This window comes from Bufo bufo, chromosome 3, assembly GCF_905171765.1.
Source record: "Bufo bufo chromosome 3, aBufBuf1.1, whole genome shotgun sequence".
Taxonomy (NCBI): Eukaryota; Metazoa; Chordata; class Amphibia; order Anura; family Bufonidae; genus Bufo; species Bufo bufo.
The window spans coordinates 153,507,853-153,523,633 of record NC_053391.1 but is presented as its reverse complement, the minus strand read 5'-3'; the positions used below and the strand labels follow the sequence as shown (position 1 = coordinate 153,523,633).

The 15,781-nt window shown below is 37.7% G+C and overlaps 1 protein-coding gene across 1 annotated transcript in view; it reads right to left on the bottom strand.

The window, feature by feature from the left end:
• IL1RAPL1 (interleukin 1 receptor accessory protein like 1) overlaps positions 1-15,781 on the bottom strand; it is a 1,020,597-nt gene that overhangs the window by 753,828 nt on the left and 250,988 nt on the right. The window contains exon 5 of the mRNA XM_040422155.1: positions 10,369-10,522. Within this exon, the coding sequence (XP_040278089.1) occupies positions 10,369-10,522 (154 nt within the window). The remainder of the gene's footprint in view (positions 1-10,368; positions 10,523-15,781) is intronic.

Sequence of the window (15,781 nt, the reverse complement as noted above, 5' to 3'; positions counted from 1 at the left end):
TAATTGGTGTGAAGAGACTTATAGGCCATACATGCTACCATATGTCAGGCTGCTATCCTATAAGTCAATGTTCGACAATTTAATTAGGCCTTGAGACATGACTTGGATATTAAATAAGCCAGCTGTTTCGGAGTGATTGCCCCTCATCAGTGCAGAGCAGAGAGCACTGGCTTAACTGGGTGAGAGGCCTAAGTCAGGATTTGGGGGGAACTATCTCTCCTTGAGTCAAGGCCTAATTTAAGTGTTGAAGATTGACTTATAGGATAACTGCCTTACATTTGGTGGCATTAGAGGAAGAGCTTCTTAAAGCTTATTTGCATCCCTCTGTTTCCAGCTCTGTTCTTGAAATAGGAGCAGGCAGGAGCCTGTTGAGGCTCTGTTCTTGAAATAGGAGCAGGTCCCAAAGGTTAGTGATGAGCGGCAGGGGCAATATTCAAATTTGCAATATTTCACAAATATTTTGTAGAATATTCGGCATATATTCGTAAATTCGAGATTATATTCTTGATTGTAAAAATTGGCAATGTAATATTCACATAATGCGTGCAAAATACAGGCGTGGGTCACTTATGCTACATTTTTCAAGCTGGTATAAGTTTCCTGAGACTAGAAAAAATGGTTGGCACGGCAGAACATTAGTATAGATTTATATGCAGATAGAGTGCTCCAATATATTTGCGCTTGCGAATTTACGGCAATAGTAAGAGGTAGGCAACTTTTCTATTTGTTGCTAGGGATGTTGCTAAGCTGTGACAAAGCCTTCTCATTGGCCCACAAGCTAGAAGAAGGGAGGGATGATCACCTGATGTGTACTGTGTTAAAAAAAAAAAGAATATTCGATTTTACGAATATATAGAGCTATATTCTAAATATTCGCAAATTCTCAAAGTGCTTATATTCGAGATTAAAATTTGCTATTCGAATATTCACGCTCAACACTACCAAAGGTAGGACACACAGCTATCAGACATTTACTACAAATCTTATTGAAATGTCATAAATTTCCAGATGGAACAACACCTTTAAGTTATTCACACATGACATGATATGACTACTGGAGTACAAACAGGGTACAAGGGGATTCCTATAAAGTGGAGTCATGGGAGTGGAATTTGCACCAACATTTATGGCATGTAATTTTGATATGCTATATATTTATTAAATGGTAAGATGTTTTATTATGACCTTTGTGGTTGGTTTTGTTTGACAATGCAGTCCTCTAACCAGGAAAGGTTGTCCATTCATGGCCTATAGGGACCTACAATTTGTACACATACTATGTAAACAATTAAAGTCGTAGTTTTTGAAATAGCACTATACAATCTTCCAACAATCTTCTAACAATCATGTACAGCTTTAACTTAAAGAATGGGTCATGGTTGGAGCTTTGACACTGGACATCACTAGTAAGTTTCTGACCGTTAATTGTAGGTGATGAACTTTAAAATTTTTCAACTTTAAAACTTTTTGGTATTAAAAGGGTTGTCCCATCTTACTGGTTCCATGGTGAGACTAAGCGCCAGCCCCAGGTGGCTAGGCTTATAGAAACTGGGGAAACTGCTGTTTCTATAACTTCCATTGCAGCGAAAGGAAGCTATGTAAACAGCATAGCGGAACAAGCTACTCCATTTTTATTACTCCTGATTAACTGCAATGGGAGTTACGAAAACAGTGAAGAGTAGGCCCACTTAACTATTTCCATAATCTCGTCCAGCAGGGGTCAGAGCTTAGTCTCATTTTTCTGTGGAGGAAGCAAGATTGGACAACCCCTTTAAATTTTAACTTTTAAATAGGCACAAAGCATTTTTGATTTAAAATGGGAGGAGAATATTTCATCCTTTACAAAATTACCTATATCAGGCTCCCACTTACTCAAAACATTATAGTATAGTAGCTGTAACTGCCTATAGAATTCCATGCCATTGTTGAACAAGTCGTACACAGATATAGTTTTAGTGATTTAGAGCTTGCTGGAGGTTATTTTCTAAAAGTGTAAATACCCCTATAAATATTAAGGCATACCGTACAAACACAATGAGTAGAATATAGCATTAAGCATCCTCCCAAACCACTGTTATGGGGCTTTATAGTGGCCATTCTTGCATACTTTCTGGTGTAGTGTAAATTTTGTAGCAAAGTTACACACAATTAGAAATAGACTTAGTTTTTTTGGCACAATAATTTATTCTCCTACCTTGGATATCTACTGTATGATCTAAAATACAGTGCATTCCTTTTAGATTTTTACATTATGTGTTATTCATGTGTTATGGAATTATGACTTATTCCAAAATGCTTGTCTCAAGTTTATAGAAATTCTTGATAAACAGAATACTCAAAAATAGACTACAAAAAAGATGACAAATTGTATAAAACTCTACAAGAACTAGTTGCTATAGAAACATTAAGTCAAAATGGATGAGTATTTCAGTAAAGACACGTGTAACCATCTAATCTTAATATGTTTTTATTTACAATCAAAACAAAAATCTTCCTTGAAATATATATATTTTTTCTTCCAAATCATATATTTGTATGTTTGTACATTGAAAATTCTGCCACATAGTGGACACCATACATGCTAAGCAAGTCATATATGCTACAAATTTAGCCACTTGATTGAAAATCTCACACAAATTCCCATGTTAGGTGAAGTTTGATGCCACCACGCCGGCCAGTATGATGATATCATCACAGGCCGCGCAAGATTTAACACTAGATGCTTAATCAAAATGGCGACTGCTTGCCCTTTGCGAGCAAATCAATAAGTATGATTTTTTTTATGCACTGTAATATTGCTGTCAGATGCCGTGATCAGCTATGAATGCGGCATCTAAGAGGTACAATGACGGCTGGGTGGCGACACAATCGCTACTCCCTGTCATTGTTCCCACTACTTAATCAGAAAGCAGATTTTTTTATTTTTATTTCTGCGAAACAACCGAATCAAATTTTTTGATACTTCGCTTATCACTAATTGTATGATCATGGGAATGCATGCTGCCACTTTTAGGCCAAGTAGTCACCTATGAGAAGATGGTCAGTGGCTCATCCATGAAGCTGTTCATGAAGAATCAGTGTTTGGTCCATATGTCCATTTTTTGCTCTCCATGTGTCATCCATATTCCACGGACACTGTTAGGCCAAAAAATAATTTCCTGAGCATCTCCTAGTGATAGTGAAAACCACAGACCAAACACAGATGGCATCCATGCTGTGTCCTTGGTTTTCATTTACCCATAGACTAATGTACATGAGGGATCTGTAATCACAGAAAAAAATAGGGCATGGTTCCATGGTATCAACACTAACCCATAGTCGGTAGAAAACCACTGATGTGTGAATTCACATAAAGTCAGAGGGTACAAGTGCTGTTCATAGAGACCACACATCTGTGTTTCACTGACATGTGAAAAAGGCCTCAATAGAAGATGTAGTTGGCATTATTAAGGGGGCATGGGCTGGACTTTGGAGGAGTTAGTGGGTGCGGATTGTCAGAAAGGGGGCATAGCTTGAGTTGTAACAAAAAATGCCAAAATTCTGAGTAATTTTTTCTACTGTAATAGCTAAACTAAAAGGTGGTAAAAAGTTAGATCTAAGGCTAATTTTTGATGAGTTTGTCCACTGCTGAAAACACACTTCATGTGGAAGCTTTAGTTCTCATTATGGACACCACTCCTTTCATAGGACCGCATAACATTATAATGATTTTAATGCTTTGTGCTTCTGCCTGACCTTGCATCTACTGAATTATACTGATGGCATTATGTCAGTACAATTCAGTGGATACAAGGTTTGACAGAAACACATAACATTCTACAATGCCATGTGGTCCTGTGAAAGAAGCAGTGTCCATAATGGAGATTTATGCTCCCACACGGAGTGTGTTTTCTACACTGAGCACACTCATCTAAAATTAGCCTAAGGATCTTATGATGCACCAAATTAATCATCCAGCCCAAGTCACTCTAATAAATATGGTAGATCTTTAGGTATTTTAGTTGGTTTTGCAATGTAATCTGCAATGGATGATGTTGGACCTTTGGTGAGAACATTTCTTTTGATGAAACACATGGCTTTGTTCATAGAAGTGGTTATTATCAGAGATTTAACTCAGCTCATTTTTAAGACTCTTAAGGGAAGATTTATCAAAGACAGGCATTTTTCGGAAGTCAATTGAATTCTCCCATGCTGCCGGAGATGCACCTAATTTATGCCTAGATGCTGGTGCATGGTCAGGCAGGGCATGTGTTAGAATGAAATCTACGGCAACTCCATCTCCACCTGAAAACAGGGTCAAATGAATGTAAAAGTGGCAAGACCTGTTGGCCCAATCCCCACCCTCACCACGCCCCATTCAGAAAGTGGCGAGGGTGGTGCAAAAATACCACTTCCGATAATATATGTCAAAATGTGTCAAAAAGTTGCAAATACTAAGTGAGATGATTAATTAGCAAAATCTCATTTGTCCATTTTGTGAAATAAAAATCCAAGTAGAAAGATCTTAACAATGATCCTATTAAACTGATTGACTGCTGAACCCATTCAATTACTAAACATTTCCAGATATTGTATGAGCAATGATCATTGCAGTTAAACATTGAGTCAAAGTAAAAAAAATAAATAAATAATAATAATATTATTCTTCACAAATGTGATGCCCTTTTGATTTCTCTGATTACATCGACTCCATCTATTCACTTCTGATGATAGTGGAACATGCTTGCTGTACTTGCCTAAATGCATACATTATTTGCAGTACAATGTACCTGACAGCAAGGCTGATATGAATCGAATAAAAATAGACTTGATTTGTTAGCAGCAACATATTAGAAGCGAGCTGAAAATTATAGATTGATGGGTGCTATTTTGTCTAATCGCTAGACGATAATTAAATACCCGCGGCCGCAAAATGAATTTATTTTACATACTAAAACAAAATCAGAAGCTGATACTAAATGTGATATTTCCTAGACCATGATTGATTTCTCACATATATTTCACAACCTAGAGCAATTGCCTTAATCTGACAGGTAGGTATTACCCACCATTATCAAAGGATCTTGGTTTATTAGTGTAACATTGAGAAATGCATATAACAGCCAGCCTGAATGCAAGCAGTGGCAACTTTCATTTTTCTATGCATGTTATTGCGGTTAGTGATGGATCTCTGGAAATGCTAAAATGTTCTGTGCAGCAAATTGTGAGCTTAGGATGTATTTCAACTTGTCATAAATAAACTGCTGTCGCTGGAAAAAGAGGAGTTATTTCTGCAGTGACATCTTAAAATGTTAACACGGCTGATGGTTGGATTTGTGAGGTAAACAGTAACGCAGTGAATGTACGTGAAGCCCATAATGTAAATACTTTATTATATATTGCTATGCCAGTTACTTATACCGCTCTTCCCTTCCAAATTAATTATTAAGAATTTTCCTTCTTTTCGGTCTCTTTTTTTTAAATTATAGGGCTTGTCCTGAACTTTCTCAAAGTTGTGCAATTTGACTAGGTATTAGACATGAGACAAGATCTTAAAAATTAGATTTAGCTGCTTCGCCGAATTTTACAAAAACAATTTGGTTTGTGATTAATTACTTAAAAAGCACGTTTTATTTGTAAGTAGTGGATGCAATGACAGGGAACGGCGATTTAAACCCCTCATATGCTGCGTTTATCAGTGATCAAGGCATCTGAGATCAGTTTTAAAGCATTTAAGGGGTTACTCATAAAAAAAATATATATATTAATTGTACTTACCTCATCCATTTGAGTGTGGAGAAGCTGCCGCAGCCATCTTGCTTAAATATCCAGCTCAAAATGTCACGCAGTGCATGACAATATTGTGCACGAGATTTTGAGCGCAATCTTCATGCAAGATGGCCTCTTCATTCTCAAATGGATGAGGTAAGTACAATTTTTTTTAATGAGCTACCCGCTCAAATGAATGAGGTAAGTATGATTTTTTACATTTTTATAGCCATATCAGGGAAAAATAATTTGTTACCAAGAAGCATAGGAAATTCAGCTTTGCAGCGAATCAAATTTTGTCTGACAATCAGATCGAATTCCACTTTGTCAACTTTGATTCGCTCAACACTATTAGCTTTAACTCACTTCCGTTTGTGTCTAGACCTACAAGGTATCTGTAACCCCTAAATACTGCACTTGTTCTGAGCCTTAATAATCAGGCAACAGTGATAAGTAGATTTCTTAAAATTTGTTTTAATTCCAATTCTAACAAATCAGTCGGCGGATTTGATTCAGGTAGTAATAAATTTGCCCCAACTCAAAAGTGCTCAGATTGTCCTCAAAAGTTGTGTCTGATATTCTGGGGTCTCCTATTAATGTATCCAACCTCTTTCAAGAGCAATGCAAAGATAGCATTAGTAATGTCAAAAAGACAGCGACATACACTCACCTAAAGAATTATTAGGAACACCATACTAATACAGTGTTGGACCCCCTTTTGCCTTCAGAACTGTCTTAATTCTATGTGGCATTGATTCAACAAGGTGCTGATAGCATTCTTTAGAAATGTTGGCCCATATTGATAGGATAGCATCTTGCAGTTGATGGAGATTTGAGGGATGCACATCCAGGGCACGGAGCTCCCGTTCCACCACATCCCAAAGATGCTCTATTGGGTTGAGATCTGGTGACTGTGGGGGCCATTTTAGTACAGTGAACTCATTGTCATGTTCAAGAAACCAATTTGAAATGATTCGAGCTTTGTGACATGGTGCATTATCCTGCTGGAAGTAGCCATCAGAGGATGGATACATGTTCTCATTCTGTTTACGCCAAATTCGGACTCTACCATTTGAATGTCTCAACAGAAATCGAGACTCATCAGACCAGGCAACATTTTTCCAGTCTTCAACAGTCCAATTTTGGTGAGCTCATACAAATTGTAGCCTCTTTTTCCTATTTGTAGTGGAGGTGAGTGGCACCCGGTGGGGTCTTCTGCTGTTGCAGCCCATCCGCCTCAAGGTTGTGCGTTTGTGGCTTCACAAATGCTTTGCTGCATACCTCGGTTGTAATGAGTGGTTATTTCAGTCAACGTTGCTCTTCTATCAGCTTGAATCAGTCGGCCCATTCTCCTGTGACCTCTAGCATCCACAAGCCATTTTTGCCCACAGGACTGCCGCATACTGGATGTTTTTCCCTTTTCACACCATTCTTTGTAAACCCTAGAAATGGTTGTGCGTGAAAATCCCAGTAACTGAGCAGATTGTGAAATACTCAGACCGGCCCGTCTGGCACCAACAACCATGCCACGCTCAAAATTGCTTAAATCACCTTTCTTTCCCATTCTGACATTCAGTTTGGAGTTCAGGAGATTGTCTTGACCAGGACCACATGCATTGAAGCAACTGCCATGTGATTGGTTGACTAGATAATTGCATTAATGAGAAATAGAACAGGTGTTCCTAATAATTCTTTAGGTGAGTGTATATGACTATGGGTAAATGCGTGGCAGCTGATGGTAACAAACACCCTTTTTAATAACGCACTGTGCTGGTGGTTTTTATTGTCAAATTAAAATATGGCCCTTCTGACCTGAAATGGAGGCTGCCATTTTGAGAGATTTTTCAGCATTTAATCACAACAGATTGGGGCTTAGCTGGAATATGATATTTGGGGGAAAATTCAGATGAATTTGTTTCATTTAGAACTCATATGCTCATCTTTATCAGGCAATTTGTAGCTATTTTCTACTTGTCTTGGTTAACTTGTTATAACTTTTTAAAATATTTTTATGCTATTAGGGTGCTGTTTTGAGGCTGTTTTGCATCATATTTATTAACTGTTTAGACACACTTTTTGTGACATGGCTTAGATATAATACCATGTGCTATGAAATGTGCCAAAAAGTTGAGGTAAACTAAGTCAACAAAAAGCTCCAAAATTCTGGTGCAATAATACTGCCATACATGCATATTTGCACCACATTTATTAAATGTTTTAGAAACTTTTATACATTTTTTGTGAATTGTACAATGAAGGGGCATTACTTCACTGGTATACATGTACCATCATGTACCAAGAAATGCATCAAAAAATTGAGATGAACTGAGTCAACATATAGGAGGTATTTGACAGTCTAAAGATGAGCACAATTTAAGACTGCAAGAGAGTAAGGAATGAAAGGCCTTGTGCCAGAAAAGTAGAGCGTTTTTAGATGTTTTGTCTGTGGATGTTTGAAGCATTTTTTTATGTGATTTGCACCATGCTGGTCTTTACTAATGGATGGACAGATCTTTTGTGGGCTGAGCTACATTTTTAGACCAATTTGTCATTTGTGACTTTTAAATAAGTTCAAAAAAAGTCACAATTTGAACTCTAATTATCTAACTCTTTTTTTGCAACTTATTTAAAAGTCACAAATGACAAATTGGTCTAAAAATGTAGCTCAGCCCACAAAAGATCTGTCCATCCATTAGTAAAGACCAGCATGGTACAAATCACATAAAAAAATGCTTCAAACATCCACAGACAAAATATCTAAAAACGCTCTACTTTTCTGGCACAAGGACCTGGACTAAAGTATCTGCCAACTCCTGGACAGTCTCTGGTGCAACGTGACATTGGTGGATAGAGCGAGACATGATGTCCCAGATGTGCTCAATTGGATTCAGGTCTGGGGAACGGGCGGGCCAGTTCATAGCATCAATGCCTTCGGTGTGAACCTGCTTTCATCTGTGAAGAGCACAGGGCGCCAGTGGCGAATTTGCCAATCTTGGTGTTCTCTGGCAAATGCCAAACGTCCTGCACGGTGTTGGACTGTAAGCACAACCCTCACCTGTGGACGTCGGGCCCTCATATCACCCTCATGGAGTCTGTTTCTGACCGTTTAAGCAGACACATGCACATTTGTGGCCTGCTGGAGGTCATTTTGCAGGGCTCTGGCAGTGCTCCTCCTGTTCCTCCTTGCACAAAGGCGGAGGCAGCGGTCCTATTGTTGGGTTGTTGCCCTCCTACGGCCTCCTCCACGTCTCCTGATGTACTGGCCTGTCTCCTGGTAGCGCCTCCATGCTCTGGACACTACGCTGACAGACACAGCAAACCTGCTTGCCACAGCTCGCATTGATGTGCCATCCTGGATAAGCTGCACTACCTGAGCCACTTGTGTGGGTTGTAGACTCCGTCTCATGCTACCACTAGAGTGAAAGCACCGCCAGCATTCAAAAGTGACCAAAACATCAGCCAGGAAGCATAGGAACTGCGAAGTGGTCTGTGGTCACCACCTGCAGAACCACTCCTTTATTGGGGGTGTCTTGCTAATTGCCTATAAGTTCCACCTGTTGTCTATCCCATTTGCACAACAGCATGTGAAATTGATTGTCACTCAGTGTTGCTTCCTAAGTGGACAGTTTGATTTCACAGAAGTGTGATTGACTTGGAGTTACATTGTGTTGTTTAAGTGTTCCCTTTATTTTTTTGAGCAGTGTATATATAATAAAATCATTACATTGTACAAATCTGTCATTGCTGCTCTATTTTTTCATGCCTGCCTAAAAATATATATATATTGTAAGAGGGTACCTGGAATCATCATGGATGGAAGGTATGTGTCACCGAGGTTCCTGGCCTCTGTAAAGTAAGAGATGGTATTTTATGTGTCAGCAGCATCTATTGCTAATTGACACCATGAGATTTAGCATGGCTGTCATAGCTGATCTGGGATGGCTCTTACTGGGAGTAGTCAAAGTGCTGGGTGGGTGACTACTCCCCATGTTCCAGGCCAGGTTTTGCCAGGCATAAAAACCAGCCAGCACTGCCAGGTGTGGTGGATTTACCTCCCTCTGACAGTGGAGCTCAGGAGTCTGTGTGCTATGAACTGAGGGCTGTGCTGGGATTTGAGGTTTGAGCCGGGCTGGAAGACTCAGGCCCCTCTAAAGGCGAACAGGCCACCTATGGACTTGATGAGTCTGAACTGCTAACAGGATGTGAATTAACACCCAGGAGAAAAGGTGACTTTTATTGTTTATGGACTTTCCTTGTGTGTGAACAAACACCAAGCCACCTGCGTTTTGTGACACACCTTATTGCATTTTGCTATATACCAATGTGTGAATAAACACCTCTGTTTGATTCAAGAACTGTGTACTTTGCCTCTATACTGCATCCGCTAGTCCTAACTACCAGAGCGAATCCCCACAATATATATAATAAAATCATTACATTGCACAAATCTGTCATTGCTGTTTGGAACACAGACTATTATAAGTACAATATTTTATCAATCATAATAAAATAAAAAATAAAAATAAAAATAATAATAATCATTATAATAATAACAACAACATTAAAAATTCAACATTTGTTGCCGCTTATATAGGAAAAATGAAAATGTATTTCAAATACCTGTTACTGATAATTCGGTCGTTCTTCTAACTAAAAAACTTCCATACTTCAGTTCACAGGTATAATTTCCAATGTCATCTTCTCTTACTTCCCTGATGACTAGAGTGTCCCTTTTCAGTATTATACTGGGCCTCCAGGTCTTTGCTTTACATTCCTGGAAAAAAGTATAAAAATATGTTTTAGATATTTGCTAATTAGTTCCCTATTTTGTGTCAATCATTTTGATATATAATAAGTATAGTTTTATGGGAATGGGGCAACTATGGTTATGTCTTGGTTGGCGTGAATGTTATTTATTTTTATTAGTTTTTTCTTTTATTTCTATTTTATTATATATTTTACTTAGTTTTTTAATTATTTATGAAATGCCGACCTATCCGTTTGGCTGCATTAGGCTGGATTTGAGCACACAGTATGTCTCTGAAAACCTCAGAATTCATCCCGCTGCTTCTGTCCTGTGACACATCATCAACAAACACTAGTGACCCAGTGAACCTGGCAGCCCAAGCCATCACACTGCCTCCGCCTTGTTTTACAGATGATCTGGTATGCTTTGGATCATGAGCTCTACCATGCCTTCGCCATACTTTTTTCTTTCCATCGTTCTGGTAGAGGTTGATCTTGGTTTCATCTGTCCAAAAATTTTCTTCCAGAAGTGTGCTGGTTTTTTAAGATGTTTTTTTTAGCAAAGTCCAATCTAGCCTTCTTATTCTTGAGGCTTATGAGTGGCTTGCACCGTGCAGTGAACCTTCTATATTTACTTTCATGTAGTCTTCTCTTTATGGTAGATTTGGATATTGATACGCCTATATCCTGGAGAGTGTTGTTCACTTGGTTGGCTGTTGTGAAGGGGTTTCTCTTCACCATGGTAATTATTTTGTGATTATCGAGTGCTTAATTGAGAATGAAATAATGAAGGAATTGCCCACACCTGCCCATGAAACAGTCTTTAAGTCAATTATCCAATTACTTTTGGTCCCTTTAAAAACAGGGTGCCACATATAAAGCAGCTGAAACTCCTAAACCTTCATCCAATTTTAATGTGGATACCCTCAAATGAAAGCTAAAAATTTGGACTTTATGTCCACGTCCATTATGCAACTAAACTTCAATATCTTTTAGGGCCAGTGTCCAAATATATATGGACCTAACTGTACATTTTATAATAATATTCTGCAGGCACTTTGCTATTCTTACAGAAATCAATGAACCAATTAATTTTAATCAAGATTCAATTCAACATAGAAACATTTTTATACAATAAGACACTAAATAACACAAATTAGGCTACATTTTGATGTGAATTATATTTAATAAGGAATTCAACTCCCAAATTGCAAGCCAGTAAAGTTCTAAACGGTATACTGGATTTTAATCATTGATGATTTGTTTATGACTAATTTTCTTGAGAAGTGATTGTCATTCAAGATGAATGTTGAAAAGATGTCATAACTGCTTTATCTGTAATTACACCTTTATTAGTGTCATCTAATTTTTTAGCCAGCAATTTACCATGAAAAAATTATCTTTTCAATATAAATATTCTAGGGATCATTTATCAATAGAGATGTCACTAACTATTCGCCAAGGAACAGTTTCCGGCAAACATAGCTTGTTCGCGTTCGCCGCGGTGGGCGAACATATGTGATGTTCGGTCCGCCCCCTATACATCATCATTGAGCAAACTTTGACCCTGTACCTCACAGTCAGCAGACACATTCCAGCCAATCAGCATACCCTCCCTCCCAGACCCTCCCAAGGACAGCATCCATCTTAGATTCATTCTGAAGCTGCAGTGTCACAAATTTGACTAAGTTGTAATCGCAATGCGATTAATACAGGTTATATTAATCGCATTGCGAATTCAACTTAGAGCTGGGTTCCTAATTGTTGTATTGCTAGAATATAACGAAGATTGAGAATATAGTGCTATATTCGTTATATTCGTCAATTCTAGCAATACAACCATTAGGAACTTAGCTCTAAGTTGAATTTGCAATGCGATTAATGCAGGTTATATTAATTGCATTGCGAATTCAACTTACCACACTCTGCGTCAACTACGTAATTTTCCATGGGAGTTTTGCCATGGATCCCCCTCCGGCATGCCACAGTCTAGGTGTTAGTCCCCTTGAAACAACTTTTCCATCACTATTGTGGCCAGAAAGAGTCCCTGTCTATTGAAGTCTTTAGCGGCTCGCCCGGTTTGCCCGTTCCCGAACATTTGCGTAAATTCTCGTTCACCGTTTGCGAACGGAAAATTTTATGTTCGTGACATCTCTATTTATCAAATCTGCTATGCCAGTTTTATGGTGTAGAAAAACTGCAAGTAATGCCCACATACAACATTTGGTGTGCATTTTTGCCACATTTAGTCAATAGTGGAGTAAAAAGCACTGTAGGTCAGGATTTCAGATTAGAATGCTTTTAAAGGAGTTGTGCAGCCAGTGTATATTGATGACCTATCCTCAGAATAGTTCATCAATATTTGATTAGTGGGGCTCCTGGTACCCCCACTGATTAGCTGTTTGAAGAAGGAGGCAACGCTTGTGTGAGACCTACTTCCTTTTCAAGATTACATTGCGCGTTGTCTCAGAGTAATTAAAAGTGTGTGTTTAATTCACTTGAATGGGACGAGCACTTATAATTATACCACGCTGCAAGCAAGACAATGGCCAGTGTAATCTTGTAGAGGAAGTAATGCACGCACCAGCACCAACTCCTCTTCAACCAGCTGGTCAGCGGGGGAGACAGGAGTCAGACCTCCACTGATCCTAAGGAAAGGTCATTATCTTTTATTGGCTGCACAATCCCTTCAAGTCTCATTAATGAAGCACAACTTTTTAAAAAGTAGTAAAAATTTGCATTTCCACACCAGGCATTCCCCTGGTATACTTTTACAGACATAGGCATACACCACATTGGACTTGCTCTAAATATATTATTATGGAGCGCCATTTAATAAATTTGACACATCCTCACAAAGCAAAGACAGACTTAAAACTTACACCAAAACCACTTCCAAAGATAAATTATCACCTTTGTTTTTTTACCTTTTTCTATTTATTTTCAGGGAATTAGTATTTAAGTTTTTTTTTTTAGCTCAAGCATTCAATGTAAAGTACATTGGAATGTGCTTCTATTATAGGATTCAGTTTATATGATTCTAATAGCAAAAAGAGAAGCAACCTAATATAGTATATGATGTAAGTCTAGGTTCACATCTCTGCTGTGTCCTCCAGTAGTCTAATCCAGCAGATGAACAGACTACCGGAGTACACTGGATTTGACATAGTTGGACACTGGTGGGCACCACCAGATCCCCATTTACTATAAATGAATTTGGCAGGTTTAATTTTCTACTGTATTTTCCTGGTATAAAGCCAGCATTTATGCTGTAAACCCTCCAGATCCCTGCCAAATCCCATTATAGTGAATGAGGATCCAGTGGTGACCAGCAGTGCCTAGCTATGATCAGATGATATATTGCTCATCTTTGAGTAGTGGATCATATTTTTTCAGCTGGGTGCATGGGATGTATACTTAGTACCAATCATGATTACGATTCCGCATGGGGACATGCAGGGGGATTAGGATACTGCATGGAGACACACAGAATACACACCCTAATAGGGTCTGGGTGGCTCTATATAGGCTAGACACATATAGGCTTTATTTATTGCATAATCAAGTAACAGAATCAAGTCATTCTTTGAAGCACATAACAATATCTGCATCAGTTGATACAATGCTGGACAACTTATACCTTTTTAGGGAAGAAATCAACATTATTTCTATACTTCTATAATACTTTTTAAATTGTTGCAGTATTACATTTGTGAAATTGCAAGAGTTCAAGCGAAGACAGGACAAGCAATCTGATATGATCATCTCCTAATTTCCTGTTTCAGTGTGCTTAATAAGGACTTGATTGGTTTTCATCAGATTCTTATCAAGAATTGGCCTTATATGGGGCAGGTTTATACAAGCCTGGATGGCTGGAGTCATCTCAAGACAATTAAGATAAGGATGTTAAATGAGAGATGGGACAATCTTAAAAATTATTTTACCAAACTTCAGAATGCTATCAGTTTTGACATGTGCTCAATTGTCCTTTCCAAATACCTAAACACTAGTAATCTGTCTCTTTGCTAGGAAGTGAAGAATAAATTGGAGCTGTAATTTTGTGACAAATTGGTTTATTTCTAATATTTTCCTATTAACCATTGGCTCGCTGTAATATTTTCTAATAACTACCAAAATCACTTTACAAAACAAGTAACAAAGCTATTCCAATTGTATAATGCATTTTATGTGCATACAGTACATACTGTATGTGAGTATATATCTTATGTTATATGTCACATATTTTCTCTATGAGAAGTAAATATTTTACAGCTGTTGCTTTTTTTAGGAGAAAACATTACAGGCTGAATCCATTTAAACTGTGAAATGACTTGGGATTGTATCTCTCTTAGGCAATATAAAAGTGTTAGACTTTAGTCCCTATTTTGCTGCTCTTTTTACTTTATTACAGCAAACACATTCTATACAAAATGCAGCACTGCCATGAACCAATTACTAAACCATTATATTCTATAAATGTATAAAAGGTAAAAGATAATTATTCTTTGACAGGTTGATGAAAATGCGGTTGACCAGCAACAATATGAAAGGAAGCAACCACAGACAGAAACTAATGTTGAAAAGCCGAACGTAAAAGAAACAGTACAGTAGCTAGCAGCTGAAGATGATCTTGCACATGCACACAAAATAAATACATACATAAATACTACTACTACTACTACTGCTACTATTACTACTACTGTTACTACTACTAATAATAATAATAATAATAGCAAAGACATCTACAGCATGAAAAGGGTTGTGTGAGATTAGAGAAAAATGGTCTGATTCAAGTGAATAAGGCTGAGCCTCAATACCAAAAACAAGTCATGGTCAAGGATGGCGCTGGTATCAAAGAACAAACAGATTTTTGTTCTAATCTCAAATAAATTATTTAATCATTTAACCACTTAATGACCATCCACAGTTTTTTGATGGCATGTGATGCAGAACCCCAATTTGCAGGGATTACCTATTAATATGACCCTAGGCCTGTGTGTCCTACTGTTAGGGCACATGGGTGTTGTTCTAGCAGCAGCCTATGTCATAAAAACAAATGGCATAATAGATTAGCCTATAGCCTACTAATACATTTTACATTTACAATACCTTTATAAAATAGTAATCCCATAACAGGATTTAAAATAACAAAAAAACTACAAAAACATAAACTAAAACTCATTATATAATTTAAAATACTTTTTGATGTACTCAAATTAAAGACAAAATTAACAATAAATGACCCAAAATCATATAACTGACACCATATTTTATATGTACCCTGTAC